Consider the following 18589-nt stretch of genomic DNA (forward strand, 5'->3'; position numbering starts at 1 on the left):
TTTCACATAGGGTTTCTTAACTAAAGAAAGGTTGCAAACCACTGTTCTGAGCCATTACCAAGAAGCAATGGTGCAATCCCATGTTTTGGGGTAAGTATGAGTGCTGTTCTAAGGCATAGTTGATACTGTACTTGCTAAATGCACTTTTAGAACGTGTTAGCATACAGGTAGGAAAAGATTTGCCACTCTGCCATATGCGCTCTGGGCTAGATTCACTAAACTCGGTTAAATATGTAAGGGACAGACAGAAGAATTGTGCCAATTTATTAGCGGACCCATTAAAATAGATGAAACTACTGTATACTCCACTTGGGGAGATACCTGTGAACACACCTGGGGTACTGGGAAATATGATAATTTATGGCATTTGTATATGCCCCAGGTATCTCAGGTGTATTCACAGGTATTTCTCTTCTCCACTCCCCATCAAAAGCCTTATTTCAGTGTCTGAATGGGACCAACTCCACAGTTAGGGAGGATGTAATAACCTTTGCATTCCGTTTAGAATAACATAGGTTATTCATAATGCCGTGCTTTAAAAGGAGAGTAAACCCCGGTTAACGTCGCAATAAATACCGCGTTACTATAAATGGTCGCTAACTTACGTTAACATCACATTAAATAGACTAACAGAGCTTAGCGAATCGTGCCTTAAATATTAAACTGCAAGACCATGCAATCTCCCATTTGAAAAAGGCTCCAACTTACTGTAATTCAAGTTGGCTGTTGTAGGAGAGTATCTCTTTGTTTTAGATTAAAGGTCAGGTGTTTGAAAGAGCCAAATAATGAGAAATCAAGTGCAAACATATTTGTAAACCAAAGCTTCATTAATTAGGCAATCCCTTGTAAATTCACTTTGACATATATATTTAATATATCCTAAAATGTATTACTTGTTGATTACTACTGAAGTGTTTGACAAGGATGTGTGTGTTCAAACGATAGAGAAACGTATAAGGAATTGTTACACAAATTTATATATTTGACTTTAAGTGGGATTGGGGAATACTCGTTGCTGCTTACATTATTAAATGGAGTGCTTGCAGTTGTTATATTTCTGCTTTTCTTATCCTAAGGTAGGAGATCAAATAGTGGAAGTTAATGGAGTGGATTTCTCTAACTTGGACCATAAAGAGGTATATTTCTGTGTATGCAGAGGATTGCAAACGTGACCTGGTGATTAGAAACCTGGAAAACTGTTCTGGGACGTGTCACGTAGGGGGTAACATGTTGCTCTTGAATACAGGTGCCTGGGTATTTGATTATAGCCTCAGCTATATACTTAAACTCTGTGTGACCTTAGCACGCCATGATATCTCCTTTTTAACGTTCATCATACCATTTATCTTTTCAAAACTGTATAGTATCGTCTCCTTGTTATTATTTGTTTGCCACTTTCCTTGCTATTAATAATTGCATTTTTATTTATAAAGAATTATATTGACTGCTTTTTCTGCACATAGTAAGATGCTATAAAATGATGTTACAATTATGTCTTTTTTTTAAGTGAAACTTCCTTAGTGGCACCTCATTCGAACTGGGGCAAAAATGAATTGTGGAGACAGAAATGAAACGGATGTGACGTCAGTGCTGGCAGTTGAGGCCGGGCTGTGTTCTGGCTCAGCCCGACCCCAACACTGACATGATCCCAACCGCTCAAAAAAATCAGATGCGGCGGCGGTGGCGATAGCCGCCGGCGCCGCTCTTGATGGCCGCCGCACCCCCCACACAGTTGCTGACATATGCGGCGACGATAGCCACCGGCCCTGCTCCTAACGGCCGCCGTTCCCCACTCACTGCTCGCTGCCATTCCGCGCATGCGCTGTTGTGATGGCTAACCCCTCCCCTCAGGCCCGGCCGCTCCAGCACATGCGTGCCGCCATTCCCCCCAGATGCATTGCTACAGCGGCTCCCCGGGGGGCTGGAGGCCGCTGACCCGGCTGCCGGAGGAAGCCAACACCAATGGCTGCGGGGTCTGCGTGCTGCGCAACTGTGCTGCCATCGGGGGCGAGTGAACGTCCGCCATTGCCGCTCCCGCTCCAATGCCGCACATGCGCAGCAGTTATGGCGGCAGAAGAGGCTGTTGGTGTTGGCTGTTCAAGGGAATGTTTCCCCCACAGCACCATCAGAGGGGGGGGGGGGGCGGGACACCGACAGAGAGACATACACACCACACAAACACTGACAGACATACATACACACACACTGACTGACACATACATACACACACTGACTGGCACACACACATACACACACTGACTGACACACACTGACTGACACACACACATACACACACTGACTGACACACACATACACACACTGACTGACACACACACTGACTGACACACACACATACACACACTGACTGACACACACATACACACTCACTGACTGACACACACATACACATTCACTGACTGACACACACATACACACACAGACTGACACACATACACAGACTGACATACACAGACTGACACACATACACAGACTTACACACACACACTGACTGACACACACACACACACACACACACACACTGACTGACACACACACACACACACACACTGACTGACACACACACACTGACTGATACACATACACACATACACTGACTGACACACATACACACACACACACTGACTGACACACATACACACACACACTGACTGACACACACATACACACACTGACTGACACACACACATACACACACTGACACACACACATACACACTCACTGACTGACACACACATACACACAGAGACTGACACACATACACAGACTGACACACAGACTGACACACATACACAGACTGACACAGATACACACACTGACTGACACACATATACACACTGACTGACACACATACACACACACACTGACTGACACACATACACACACTGACACACATACACACTGACTGACACACATACACATACACTGACTGACACACATACACACACACTGACTGACACACATACACACACACTGACTGACACACACACACACACACACACTGACACACATACACACTGACTGACACACATACACACTGACTGACATACACACACACACACACACACACACACACACACACACACACACACACACACACACACACACACACACTGACTGACACACATACACACACACTGACTGACACACACACACACACACACACACACAAACTGACTGACACACATACACACACACTGACTGACGCACATACACACACACACTGACTGACACACATACACACATACTGTACACTGACTGACACTCATACACACATACACTGACTGACACACATACACACACTGACACACATACACACACACTCTGACACACATACCCACACACACTGACTGACACACATACACTGACTGATACACATACACACATACACTGACTGACACACATACACACACACACACTGACTGACACACATACACACACACACTGACTGACACACACATACACACACTGACTGACACACACACATACACACACTGACACACACACATACACACTCACTGACTGACACACACATACACACAGAGACTGACACACATACACAGACTGACACACAGACTGACACACATACACAGACTGACACAGATACACACACTGACTGACACACATATACACACTGACTGACACACATACACACACACACTGACTGACACACATACACACACTGACACACATACACACTGACTGACACACATACACATACACTGACTGACACACATACACACACACTGACTGACACACATACACACACACTGACTGACACACACACACACACACACACTGACACACATACACACTGACTGACACACATACACACTGACTGACATACACACACACACACACACACACACACACACACACACACACACACACACACACACACACACACACACACACACACACACACACACTGACTGACACACATACACACACACTGACTGACACACACACACACACACACACACACAAACTGACTGACACACATACACACACACTGACTGACGCACATACACACACACACTGACTGACACACATACACACATACTGTACATTGACTGACACTCATACACACATACACTGACTGACACACATACACACACTGACACACATACACACACACTCTGACACACATACCCACACACACTGACTGACACACATACACACACACACTGACTGACACACACACACACACACACACACACACACACACACACACACACACACACACACACACACACACACACACACACTGACTGATACACATACACACACACACTGACTGACACACACACACACTGATTGACACACATACACACAAGGAATTCACACTTAGTGCAAATAGCTAATACAGGGGATGTGTGCCGAGCAAGCGCGTTATAAGTCAAATTTATTTGCGTTTTGTCAATGAAATTGTATTTTGATTTTTAATTAAAACATCACCAACACAAATACAATTTCTGTGACAAAAGTCAAAGAAGTTTCACTTACTATGCGCGTGCACAGCACACACAGCTTATTTTTTTGTTTTTTACCAATTCATGCAAATTCTTTAATGGAAATATAAAACGTGTCTTGTATATAAAATGAATAGGATGAAAGAGATGTCAATAGCATGTTTCAGCCAGTGGCTAATTACAGGTATGTCTCGTAGACCAGCCTGATCATCCTGTATATTTGTTACTACATAAACAGAACACGGGAAACCCATCTATAGAAAGCAAAGGCGTTTATCTTCATTTAAAGCTTCGGCTGTATAGATATTGTAAGGCAGGGGCGCTCAACTCCAGTCCTCAAGCCTCCCTCCCACCCACCCACTAACAGGTCAGGTTTTAAGGTTATCCCAGCTTCAGCACAGATGGCTCAATCAGTGGCTCAGTCTTTGACTGAGCCACCTGTGCTGAAGCAGGGACTTATTGAGCCATCTGTGCTGAAGCTGAAATATCCTTAAACCTGACCTGTTGGGGGGGTGGGAGGGGCTTGCAGACTGGAGTTGAGCCCCCTGGGGTAAGGTTCCCTGTGCAGCCCCCTGGGGTAAGGTTCCCTGTGCAGCCCCCTGGGTTAAGGTTCCCTGTGCAGCCCCCTGGGGTAAGGTTCCCTGTGCAGCCCCCTGGGGTAAGGTTCCCTGTGGAGCCCCCTGGGGTAAGGTTCCCTGTGCAGCCCCCTATCCTGCTGTGATTTTTACTTTGTGCTTGTCTTCTGTATCCGTAACCTTGTTAGTTCTTCAGATACAGATGTGGTACTTGTTTTACTGTACATCAGTCGCTGGGTTTAATAAAGTGATCAGGGAGGGTGCAGTCGTCATTTTCTGCTGTGTCCTCCAGCGAGCATCTCTATATAAATCCCCTTTCTCTGGCTTTCTTTATTCAGGCAGTGAAAGTGTTAAAAAGCAGCCGGAGCCTGACTATCACCATTGTAACAGGAGCAGTAAGTAATCCATCTATCAGAACAAATGTACAGTGCGCCGCCCGTGTGCTGCAAGTAATAGCAGCTGCTCTGGCCGGGCCGGCTGTCCTACCAAAGCCAATTGGTTTTCTTTGGTTAGATGGTCTACTTATAAAGTAATTATGTGTTATAGCTGAGAACTAGGGAAGGCACTGGAAGATTGCAGCAAAAATCTCATGAACTGCATTCTGCTTACACATATGTTCTCTGAGGCCTGGGACATAGAGGAGCAAACAGCGCTGAGCCGCGCTCCTGCTCTGCCTCGCCTGCTCCAAAATGGAGCTTTTTCCTGTCCTTGCAGGCGAGGCAGTGAGCGCGCTCAGCGGGCGAGGCGGGGCGGGGGCAGAGCAGAGGCGGAGCGGAGGCGTGCCAGGAGGCGGAGCGGGAGACGAGGCTAGTCCCTCGCTCCCATTGGATGTGAGCGGTCACGTGACCGCTCACATCGTTCCCCGAGCGGCAAATTTGAAACCTGCCTGTCTCTGCAAAGTTTCTCAGCCTCCGCACGCATCAGCGCGCATGCGGAGGGAGAAACTATAGCCACGCTGATGACAGATGCAGGGGCTTTGTGCATCTGGTCAGCGCGGCTCAGCCCGCCTCAGCGAGCTTAAAACTCACTACTGTATGTCCCAGGCCTTACACGCAACTTGTCATTGGTCATGCTGGCGTCATGTATGATCTACTGTTCTATACTATGCAAGTTCTGCTTTTGAATAGCGTGTAAAACCTGGAGTGTGCTGTATGTTGATGCTGTGTGATGTTATTGCAGCCCCAATACATAAGGTCGTTGCTGTAGCTGACTCAGAATAGCGAGAAGACATCCTCAGGCCCAAGACTTCTTCATATTTTTATGAACAAAACGAATGTTCTTCTGTAGTTTGGTTTATACTTTTAAGTGAAAAAAGAGCAACTACATGAGGAGAATCCCAGTAACCAATATGTATTGAAGGACAATTACTGAGCTATAGTAAGGGGCTTATTCGGGGGGGGGGGGATATTTGGCCAAAAGTGGCCCGATCGCTCCCTTCAGCTGATATAGGTCTCTGTATTCGGTGACATGTCTGCAGCTAAACTGATGCAATCAGAGGGTTCTGGCAAAAGACAAACACATGGAGATAACTGCAATTGGTTCCCAGCATTTGTATTAAAGCAGCAAAACGTGAAATCTTATGGGTTTATTTTTAAATAAATCAGTTCTGCATTTCAATACTGCATTTAACTTTTTTTTATTATTCAACTCTTAATGACATTTTTAATGAATTTTAAAGCATAATTTGATTTCTATAGCAGGTTTTAGCCCACGTCCACAGCAGTGCAAGATCTTTGCAACACTTTCCTGTTTGGGATAATTTGTTGCCAATATTCCCAGCAGTTTGAGTGTGAGGGGATTTTGAGTGCGAGTGGGGCAATTGATGGAGGGGGGGGGGGAGAGTGAGAGGAGAGAGGGGGTGTAAGAGATGAGGAGGGGGGTGAGAAGGATACAGCTGCGGATTTCTAGTGCCCTTAATCACGTGCCTGTGTCTGCCGCCTTCTTTCTGCCGCCCTGCTTCTCCTTCAGAATCCAGTGTCAAATGACGCAATGGATGTGACCAACCTGACGCCGTGACGTCACAGTTGCCATGGCAACGAGACGCCTTATGACATCGTTTGTGAAGTCCACGGCATAATTTGATGCTCGGTTTTGAAGGAGAAGCAGGGCGGCAGAACAGAGGCGACCAGCAAAGGTAAGCAAGTCCTTCCCATTAGGCTGGAAAAGGCCCAGGAGCGCGAGTGCAAATGGGGGAAGACATAGGCCCGGCCTAATGGTAAATCTGACACTGGGCGAGGGTAGAGAAATACATGGGAAGACGGAGGGGGGGGGGAAATAGAGGGGGCTCGTGAGGTATGAAATGGGGGGTTTGCAAGACCACCGACACGGGTGGGTGCGGAGGGGGGTGGGGGGGGGGCAGTCATAACTCTAGTCCTGGGCCCTGGGAAATCTGTCTGCGGCCCCGATATGGACATAAGGAGATTTTCAAATGGTCTGATTCTACTATTCTGCTCTAAAACACCTTTATTCACACATTTTTCATTACTACTGTATATAACTTCAGTATTTGTCCCTGTAGAGCACTTTGTAAGCACCATTGCATATGTATAATCTTCAATTCAAGAGGGTATATTTTTTTCTTCTTTTTTTTTTAACCCAGTTTTCACTCCTTAAACAAAAACTGATATTAACTGGAGAAAACGACGCACGTTTTGTAATTGGGAATTCATTACGATGTGGATTGAATGATAACCACAGCCTGAAACGCACAACTTTAAAGACCTGCTACTACAAGGCCGTGCTCTAAGGCGGCAGTCCCAGTGCGTTCTACAGCGTACAAGCATTGCCCCCCAATCATATCCTTAAATCCTGGCCGGTTGGTGGCCCTTGAGGACTGGAGTTGAGAACCAATGAGAGGGTTGATTGATTTGCATTCATCTGTTTTCCCCCAAAGGGTAGAGAGCTGTTTATGACTGAAAATGAAAGGCTCACGGAGCAACGCCAACACGAACTGGAACGCCAAGAACTGTTGCATCAGAAGAAACTCGCAGTGGAAACCAACAAAATCCTCAAGGAACAGCAAGAGAAAGAAAACATGTAAGAAGCGCCCGGCTGCCATTCAGCGCATCCAGTTTCAGACTTTTCTGCAACATATTGCAGCCCCTACCGGCTTGTAATTGGTTTCTCAAAAATGCAAACCTTCCGCCTGAGCGATACTTGTTGCACTACTCGGGCTATTAGACTGAAGCTCCCTACTACAATTAAATGTACCTGCCCAGGCAAAGGTGTATGCTATGTTTTATGTATATTATTAGTATTTCAGGCCAGATCATGAAAATGCAACCTGTTTTGTAAACATGTTATGATTCTTTGGCCTTAAATTCTCCTAATGTTCTTCATCTTTCAAAGATGTCAGCAGAGCATTTTTTGTGCATGGGGTGTTGTGAAATGTTACATAGTACATGAGGTTGAAAAAAGACGTATGTCCATCAAGTTCAACCTATGCTAAATTTATATGACAGATACTTTATCCTACAGTATATCCGTTCTTGCTGTATATTGATCCAGAGGAAGGTAAACAGAAAAACCCCACTGACATATCATCCAATGATATCCCATAAGGGAAAAATAAATTCCTTCCTGACGCCAAGAATTGGAAAATCAGATTAATCTCTGGATCAATATCCTTCCCATGTATACTTATTTGGTATATCCCTGTATAACTTTCCTTTCTAAAAAGATGTCCAACCCTTTTTGAACAGATTTATTGTATCTGCCATCACAGTCTCCATGGGTAATGAATCCCACATTTTAACTGCCCTTACTGTAAAGAACCCTTTCCTTTGTTGCTGGTGAAATTTCCTTTCCTCCAACATTAAGGGATAGCCCCGAGTCCTTTGTACTGCCCATGGGATGAATAGTTATTTTGAAAGCTCCTTGTACTGTCCCCGGATATATTTGTATATAGTTATCATATCCCCTCTGAGACGCCTCTTTTCTTATGTAAATACATCTAATTTCGCTAGCCTCTCCTCATAAATCAGATTACCCTCCTCCCTCCTGGTATTAATGTGGTGGCTCTTCTCTGCACTTTCTATAATTGGGATATAATGGTAGTAGCGTTTGTGCTTTTATCTAGAGGAGCAGCTACAGTATTTGACTACGGTGCACTAATTGTTTTTTTTTTCTTTTACAGGAGAAAAAAGGAGATTTCTCAAAAGGTAGCAGTGGAAGAGGAAAGATACCATAAAGAAATGAAAAAGTAAGTGGTTTAAGCACACAGTTATTGAGTTGACATGCAATGAGTAGCGCTGAAGGCACAGTATTTAAAGGGTTAGTTCCACTTATAATAACTTTATTTCTATAGTATAGTATAAAATGGCCCCCAAAGCACGTCACAATTACAGTATAGTGCGCGGTAGGCAGCACATAGGATTTTACAGGTGAGATTACAATCTATGTTTTTGGTGCCGGAGGCACAGGGAGATAAAGTGACTTGCCCAAGGTGCCGACACCAGGAATTGAACCAGGTTCCCCTGCTCCAAGCTCAGTGTCGTTGCTATCAGTCAGTGCCTTTACTCACTGAGCCGCTCCACTCCTAATAATCAAATGATCTAATGCCTAATCTGTTGAGTTAGTTAATACTAGGTGAAATGTGCCTTTTTGTTCCGTAAGTAATTTATTTGTATTTGTTTTACATTTATTTGTGAATCTTGTCTTGGTAAACATTTATAATATGAAAATTAGGGTGAGTTTAATGCCCTTGCCTCTCCCATAACTCCCGTGTTTCTAGTAGGTTATTTAACATGCAGAGGGAGTGAGAAAATCTCATTCGTGTATTATAAAGATAGAGGACAGAGAATAAGCCCCTCATTTAAGTCCGTTCTGCAAGAAAAAAACAATGAAACCTTTCCAAACATACACACGTTATTGTAAAATACTTATTCGTGTTTTAAAGTCATCAGTCACCGGGTTTTAAGATGATAATATATGTCTGTCATTTGTTCAATATCGTCCAATATGAGACTGCACGTTTAAAGCTGTAAGATGATAGACCTATAGATATATACAGTAAATATATTGGCTCTTCAAAAAAAAAAAAACACTACACAACCTTTTTTATAACTAAATATGATCAGCCGTGAGAGGTCATTCTGCTCAGAAATGTTACTGGTGCAATAAATCCTTAGAAGGAGGACAGAGGAGCCGGCTCTGGCTAATGTATTTGCTGCGGCAGAATTCAAGGTTTATCCCCCGTGTACTTTCTAGTTAATGGCAAAAATGATGTTACTGCAAACCGCTCTCACAGCTTCTATACTCGCAGCATGAGTCACCTGCCGTGCCTTTCTTGTGTTAGAATATCTGCCCAGGAAGAAAAGATAAAAAAAGAATGGGAAGAAGATTGGGGGCGTAAAGAGGAACCAAAGCCTGTACCCCCACAAACACACCGCAGCCCCCCATCAAAACATAAAAGTAAGTCAGTGCAGCTGATGCACATTGAGGTCACACATACTAATTGTATGGCGTAAAACTTCAATACGTCCTTTACTTTGAAGGTTTATTGGAAAAGGCAAACATGGGAGAGACGCATATTTTCAGTTTTATTGATATGTGACAAAGGCACATAGTGTATTTGATTCCCTTGTCCTTCTATAGTACGAGCTATCATTCCAAAGATAACATGGGTTAATGCACAAAGAGCTGTACTTGCAAACGGACGTGTGGAAAATGCTGGCAACATGGGTGTGTGCCGGCATGTAAATGATATCGTTTACAGCTTGTTTGTACACAAAGCTGCAATTCATGATGATTTTAATACACATGTTCACCCATTGTTTACAATCATACAGTAAAAGACAAGATAATTCTATATGCAGTGCTCTGACTGATACATAGAGCTGTATTCTTCATGGCAGATTGGGTGAACATTAATTCAAATAAACACTACAGCCAAACGGTGCATAGATTGTGCATAAATCTCTAACAATATGTTGCCAGATTTTCACCGATATTTGCATTTTTGTGGATAAACCCATTTTTTTATACTTACTGAATTTGCCTGACAGAAATGTATGCAACAATGCTCAGATTCCTACAGTAGTTTTCAACAGACATTTCGAAGAAGCAGTGCCATTATCCGAGCCAATTTTAACAATAAATATTGGAATCTGAAAGTCTTGGGCCGAAGAACGACTCACTTTAAATGTTTCCAAGTCCCCCTCCAGTTATTGCCAATTACCAGGATTAAAGCACTCCGAAATATTAAGAAAATGCCTGTTGGTAACATTCACTACATCATCCTTACAAACGTGTATCTAGTGATCCACTGGTCACCTGATTATCTTCTGTACATACTAAAGCCGGCTTTCGCCAGCGAGGTTTCAAAAGATGACTTGATAAAAAGCTGTTTTCGGAAAATGTTTACAAAAGAGAGTTGTTACAATACATAAATCTGGCAAAATGAGATTCCATTTGTTGGTCAGATAACCGTTGCATACTGTATGTAGTAGATATGAAATGCAATTACTGTACTGAATTGCCCACGTTTAAGACGACTGCGTGAAACCGAGTTGCATTGATTGGATCTGGAATGCCTAGATAATCCGTGCTGTATATTTCTGGTGACAAGCTATTGTTGTCAAAGCTGACACAAGATTGAACGGTCTTCTTCTGCAGGTGAATCTTTCTCCCCGGTTAGATTTTAAAATAGAGGACGTGATATGTATGCACCGATCTTTGTATCCCTGATATTCTTGTAACATTCAGCTGTTATCTGGCTTCTTTATGTGTTATGCGTGTTGGGTAGCAAGCTGCAGCAATACCACCTTTCCCCCAGGTTAGTATGACGGATAGGGAATGTATTGTCATTAAGGCCCTTATGCTGCAAAGTCCGAATATCGCTGACCCGGCATTACCGCACAGTAAGCCCCTTTAATTTCAATGGGTTTTCCATGCGATGGAATAAGGGCTAAAGCCTCTTAGGAAACATTAAGAACCACTTTGTTTGGACCATCCTACTGGGTTTGTGGCTGTCCTCATAACAGCGCAGTACTGTACCTCATGCTGTAACAGCGCAGTACCTCATACTGTAACAGCGCAGTACTGTACCTCATACTGTAACAGCGCAGTACCTCATACTGTAACAGCACAGTACCTCATACTGTAACAGCGCAGTACCTCATACTGTAACAGCGCAGTACTGTACCTCATACTGTAACAGCGCAGTACCTCATACTGTAACAGCACAGTACCTCATACTGTAACAGCACAGTACCTCATACTGTAACAGCGCAGTACTGTACCTCATACTGTAACAGCGCAGTACCTCATACTGTAACAGCACAGTACCTCATACTGTAACAGCGCAGTACCTCATACTGTAACAGCACAGTACCTCATACTGTAACAGCGCAGTACCTCATACTGTAACAGCGCAGTACCTCATACTGTAACAGCGCAGTACCTCATACTGTAACAGCACAGTACCTCATACTGTAACAGCGCAGTACCTCATACTGTAACAGCACAGTACCTCATACTGTAACAGCACAGTACCTCATACTGTAACAGCGCAGTACTGTACCTCATACTGTAACAGCACAGTACCTCATACTGTAACAGCACAGTACCTCATACTGTAACAGCGCAGTACCTCATACTGTAACAGCACAGTACTGTACCTCATACTGTAACAGCGCAGTACCTCATACTGTAATAGCGCAGTACCTCATACTGTAACAGCACAGTACCTCATACTGTAACAGCGCAGTACCTCATACTGTAACAGCGCAGCACCTCATACTGTAACAGCGCAGTACCTCATACTGTAACAGCGCAGCACCTCATACTGTAACAGCGCAGTACCTCATACTGTAACAGCGCAGTACCTCATACTGTAACAGCACAGTACCTCATACTGTAACAGCGCAGTACCTCATACTGTAACAGCACAGTACCTCATACTGTAACAGCGCAGTACCTCATACTGTAACAGCGCAGTACCTCATACTGTAACAACACAGTACCTCATACTGTAACAGCGCAGTACCTCATACTGTAACAGCGCAGTACCTCATACTGTAACAGCGCAGTACCTCATACTGTAACAGCGCAGTACCTCATACTGTGACCCCCCCAGGGATAAAACAAACGTTGAGAAAGCAAAGACTGTGTCATTTTGTTCAGTTCGCCCTACTCCTGTGCGGCTTTTGAAAAATGTAAAATTAAAGCAGCTGACTATGTCGTTCGGCGCAATTTAAATGATACATTTTTTATTTAATCACAGGATTTTGAAGCAGGGGGTCTCCAGAACTGAACTGCGTCAATTTCAGCTCCAGTGACCCCTTGCTTGCAGAGATGCTAACCTCCATAGAAGGTGCCGGTATCTGTGTGCCTAACATAATGGTGGCATTTAAATGTCCCGCTGGGCAAATAGGAAGCCGTGATGTCATCCCTTGTGGCTTTTTATTGGTCCAACGGGACCGAGACATTTAAACTTCAGAGATACCGGCCCTGCTACAGAGGCTAGTATCTCCATAAGCAGGGTGTCCCTGGGCTGAAATTAACGTGGGTCAGGTCCCGCTTCAATCCTGTAATGAAAAAAATATATATATAAATGTGCAGTGCTAACTGTTTTGCTGCTTTATCTAGTCTTTACCTTTTAAATGAAATAAATAGCAAGCAATCCATATATAACATTTAAGTTCACACTATAACTGAGGTAACAAAACTGCTGAAACAATAATGGAAAGTAACTCTTTACAATGTTGTAACTACAGGCAGTCCTCGGTTATCCGACACAATGCGTTACTCAAAATGGCGTTGGATAGCGAAACGTTGTAAAGCGAAACACGTTTTCCCATAGGAACACTGTTTAAATGAAAGGTTCCGTTCCTGAAGGCATTTTTAATGCTAAAATACACAAAATATTTTACGCAGACAATAAGATATGCAGCACACACATAAATTATATAGTGTATATACTGTATTATATATATATAATATAACATAATATATAATATAATATAAAAATATAATATATTATATAGTATAATAAATATATTATATACACATAAACAACTTTGCAAAGCGTCGTAAGAGCGTTGGATAAGCCGTTTTTGCGTTGTAAAAATGAATATAGGTATGCATTGCATAGCGTTGGATAAGCCATTCGTTGTAAAGCGAAGCGTTGTAAAACGAGGACTGCCTGTACCATTCTCCCAAATGTCAAGAACAGACCTTAGAGACTGAGCACAAATCAATAGGTAACATACAGTGCAGAAGTTTGTTTATAAAAAAGATACTACAATTGATTTTTGACTATATAATTGACACTTCCGATCCTTCCTAAAAGTGTTTGGCTAGGAAAGGTTGGCCAATGGAAGCCTCCTATTTCATATGTTCTTTTTAACCTTTGGGCCTCAAACAAAGGACTCTGAAATCTATGTAATAATCTGAAAATAATTATTTCTGATGCTACATTGTTAGCAAAAAAAAAGAAGATGCATTTTAGCTGTTACCTTATTAGTACCATTCATCTATTTCTTGATAAGTTGCATGGAGCAGTAGGAGGCGTTGTGGAGAAATTCTATGGTGCCCATGATACAAAGTACCAATGTCTTGTCCTTTCCTCTGCACCAAAAAGATCATCCAGGTGTGAGGTGGAAGAGAACCTGAGTCACGTGTAAGAAATATGAGGAACAAGTTTCCTTTATTTCAAGTAGAACCAAGAACCTTAAGAAGAGAGATTAAAGTCCAGTGTGCACCAGGCTCCTCTCTTTAGGAATTGATATATACAGTAGCTGCTGATTCAAAACTAAATGGTGCAGTCATGCGAAAACTCCCATTGACTTGAATGGGGGTTTTCTGCAATCCGAAACGTATTGAATCCGCTCCGCAGCTTCCCGTCACTTTTCACTCTCTTCCTCATTTTTGTTCCTAGTTGATGAGAAACATCACCATGCAGAGGATGTCTCAGACGCTGGGAGGCAAAACAAGCAGGTTTGGGGTTCTTCTTTACCTTCCTTTTTCTGGCTTCATATCTGTTACAGTGTCTTTCATTTCGGCCTGACAGTCAGAAATGATCCAATGGATAGATTGTTTTATTACTCTTTTAATAGATTTAAATTATTTCTCATTTAAAAAGCAATATATATATATAACTGAATACCATAAGTTATATATTCATTTACAATTGTAAGTCAACTGTTATGCAGGGTTTTGACAATCAATATGTGTATATATTGTTGTTGAATTTCAAATGCCTTTTAGATGGTATATAAAGTCCAAGGTTTATTAAAATAAAGAGTTTGCAGGAAATACTTTAACTGACTTCTTTACTTGATCATTTTGTTTTGTGATACATCTGTGGAACTTTGTATTTAGAGGCAACGTGCTTGTCGGCACTTCTATCCCCCTTTGTTTTTCGTGTAGTTGTTGTTATGTTGGTGGCAGCCAAAGGGTGTCATCTGTTTGCTGCCATTCGCTACTCTTAACAGCTGCTCATATTTGTTTTGTGAGCAGACGTTTTCAGCAATGAACTTTGTTTAAATGAAGTACAGATCTGTATTGACCAACGCTCATGTGGGTGCCTTCTGCTTCTGTTATCCACCTCGTAAATCAATCCTAATATTTGGAAATTGTAACTGGGATCCATGTTCAGACATTTTACAATCAGATTCTTCTTTTTTCTTTTTTTTAGGTTTTCTTCTCAAGGAACGATGTTTGTAATATTTGAATGTTTTTATTATCCTTGTTCACGTTTGGCGTTATTTAGTTTAGGTTTAGCTATTAATTTAAACCAGATATAGGGGGACAGTAGGGCAGCGGTCCACCAAAAGAGTTGTGCTCATCTATGGGCACCCCTGAAAAAAAGGTTGGCCACCTCTGTACTACAGTAAATAGAGGGAGGAGGAGGTATTCTAGGTTACATCTACTCAACCATGTTCAATTGGCAAAACACAAAATACCCTGAGCAGAGGTAATGCTTTTACTTCTGCTACTTTACCTGAACTAACCATAATTTGTAAAAATTGTACTATTCTCATTTTAATACTGACTAACCTTAAAACTCACCCCACAAAGCATCCCAACAGCCTGCACTCATGGCTATTCGCCCACACTCAGTCACTCCTACCACCCATTGTGGCCAAGCACTGCCATCTACAGCATTTACGCCCTCACCTGCTGTCTCTGTAAGTTCCCCATCAAACCTCTTAGATTGTAAGCTCTCCGGGGCAGGGATTTCCTTTCCTATTGTCTGATTTTGCTGCACTTATTGCATTATTATAATTCCCTGTACTGTATTCTTTATGAAGCGCTGAGCACACTTTTGGCGCTGTATAAATAGACATACAATACAATATTCACAAATCGCATGATCGCTTAGTCCTTGGGATGGGCTTTGATCTAGCTCTAGCTCTAGCTGTGATTGGGTTGTACAGTATACTCGCCATACTGTATCTCTTATACTGTAGTGTGGAGGCTGCGATGTCCGCTTAGCTTTTATACAGCCTGTATAGTGTAACTTGTCTGTACTGTTTTTGGTTAAGGAACCCCATGTGAAATTCTAAGGAACCCCAACCCTCTCTAACAGTGCGTCTGATATCAGATTAATTGTAACTTCTGTATTTGGTACAATTTTAAAATGACCCAAAAATTACGGGGAACCCATTAGTGACACCCGGGGGAACCCATTAGGGAGCCTGGGGGAACCCATTAGGGAGCCCGGGGGAACCCAGAGGTTCCTAGGAACCCTGGCTGAAAAACAAGGCAGGGTACAGTAACTATAACGGTTTAACATGTAACGTGCTCTTTCTGCAGCCACTGCACACGCATAATGAAACCAGGCAGTATCAGAATGTCTTTACATAATATATCACTTTAAATGGCTATTTGTGGACACTCATAGACACCGCTTTGTTCCATTGTGTTAACAAGGTTTTCATTTTATAGTGAATAATCGTATGAATCTACTAACTACTAACCTCTTTATTCCCTTTAATAAAGGACCATATGTGCCACTAAAATGCTTTTGAGCCCTCTGCTGGTGTAGACGACATTTTTGCTAATAATCTTGACTTTAAGCGGATTATTCATTAAACTGTGGTAGTGCCGATTGGTGCACTATTGCGTCCTGTTGGCTTCTATGGAAGATTACTTGCGTTATAGGGAGGAGCATAAAGAGGCAATCCAAGCGGGCGATTTAACATTGGATTGAAGCAGGGTGTCTCTGGAGCGGAAGCCTGTTAATTTCAGATCTGGGAACCCCCTATTTCTGGAGATACAGGGGTGTCGGTAGCAGCTCCTTTCGGCTACCAGGGTTCATGTAATGGCGGAGTTTCAAAGCACCGGCCCCCTGCGGGCCAATAGGAAGCCGTGACATCATCAGGTCCGGCTTCCTATTCAAGGTGCAGTGTGCTAGGTACTCACAAGTGTATGGTGAGTGATATTCCCATAAAGGTATCTTTGAGGGACAGCCCGTCTGATAGTAGTACAGGTGGGTCTGAGTGATTGTAAAGTGCTGAGGACCTTAGGTAAATAACACAGAAACGGACACCGGAAGTGACGTCATCTGCTCTGGGGGACTCCGATCCTGTGGCAATCTTCACTTCATCAGCATCACTCAGGATGAAACCGCAACACGGAGAAACGCGTAGAGTGATGCTGATGAAGTGAAGATTGCCACAGGATCGGAGTCCCCCAGAGCAGATGACGTCACTTCCGGTTTCCGGTTTGGGTGAGACGCACCAGTGACACGCACGCCGAGGCGGAGGGGAGACTGAGACAGTGTTACACTGAGATCCGATCTGTGTGATCTAAACGCTTGTATTCTTTTAACACATTGTGAGTGCATTGTATTATCACTTACCTTTTTAATAGAATTTTATACAGTCTGCACTATGTCCGTTTCTGTGTTATTTACCTAAGGTCCTCAGCACTTTACAATCACTCAGACCCACCTGTACTACGATCAGACGGGCTGTCCCTCAAAGATACCTTTATGGGAATACCACTCACCATACACTTGTGAGTACCTAGCACACTGCACCTTGAATATTTATTCACAAATATATCACAGTACTGCACCATCAGGAATTTTTTCTGTTTTACATGGTTTTGCGCTTCCCGATGATCTTCACCCCTTCCACGTCCACGGGATCGAGAGAACGACCCCCCACTGGGTTAAGCAGCATCCATATGTGTTTGTATTAGTATCACTTTATTTTTATACACTTGTTTATACATTGATTTAATTTTTGAGCGCCACTTTTGATAAATTATTTTTCCACCGGCTTCCTATTGGCCTGCGAGATGCGGGAGCTTTAAACTTTTCCGAGACCCGGCACCCCCTTTGGAGGTCTGTATCGCAGGAAGCAGGGGGTCCCCGGAGCTGAAATTAGCGGGGTTCAAAAAAAAAGCTATAAATAAAAAAAGGGCATGAATTGCTCCGTTAAGGAGTAACCCCCCAACTGTATTGTGCTATCTGTATACATTTACTACAAGGTAACATGAGAAGAAGCTGTGGGGAAAACATGTGTATTATTTAAAGTTTGGGATATTGAAATGTAGCATTGTGTTCAAAGA

General features: G+C 43.0%; 1 protein-coding gene across 4 annotated transcripts in view; it reads left to right on the forward strand.

Annotated features, from left to right (window-relative positions):
* Positions 1-18589, forward strand: part of USH1C (USH1 protein network component harmonin) — a 92780-nt gene that overhangs the window by 37854 nt on the left and 36337 nt on the right. For 2 of the 4 annotated variants that reach the window (XM_075567703.1, XM_075567704.1), the window contains exons 10-15: positions 1077-1136; positions 5404-5460; positions 7959-8101; positions 9201-9266; positions 10362-10477; positions 14946-15004. In XM_075567703.1, coding sequence (XP_075423818.1) covers positions 1077-1136; positions 5404-5460; positions 7959-8101; positions 9201-9266; positions 10362-10477; positions 14946-15004 — 501 coding nt within the window. The remainder of the gene's footprint in view (positions 1-1076; positions 1137-5403; positions 5461-7958; positions 8102-9200; positions 9267-10361; positions 10478-14945; positions 15005-18589) is intronic. The other 2 variants (XM_075567705.1, XM_075567701.1) reach the window with 1 other exon arrangement.

Source organism: Ascaphus truei, chromosome 12 (genome assembly GCF_040206685.1).
Source record: "Ascaphus truei isolate aAscTru1 chromosome 12, aAscTru1.hap1, whole genome shotgun sequence".
NCBI lineage: Eukaryota > Metazoa > Chordata > Amphibia > Anura > Ascaphidae > Ascaphus > Ascaphus truei.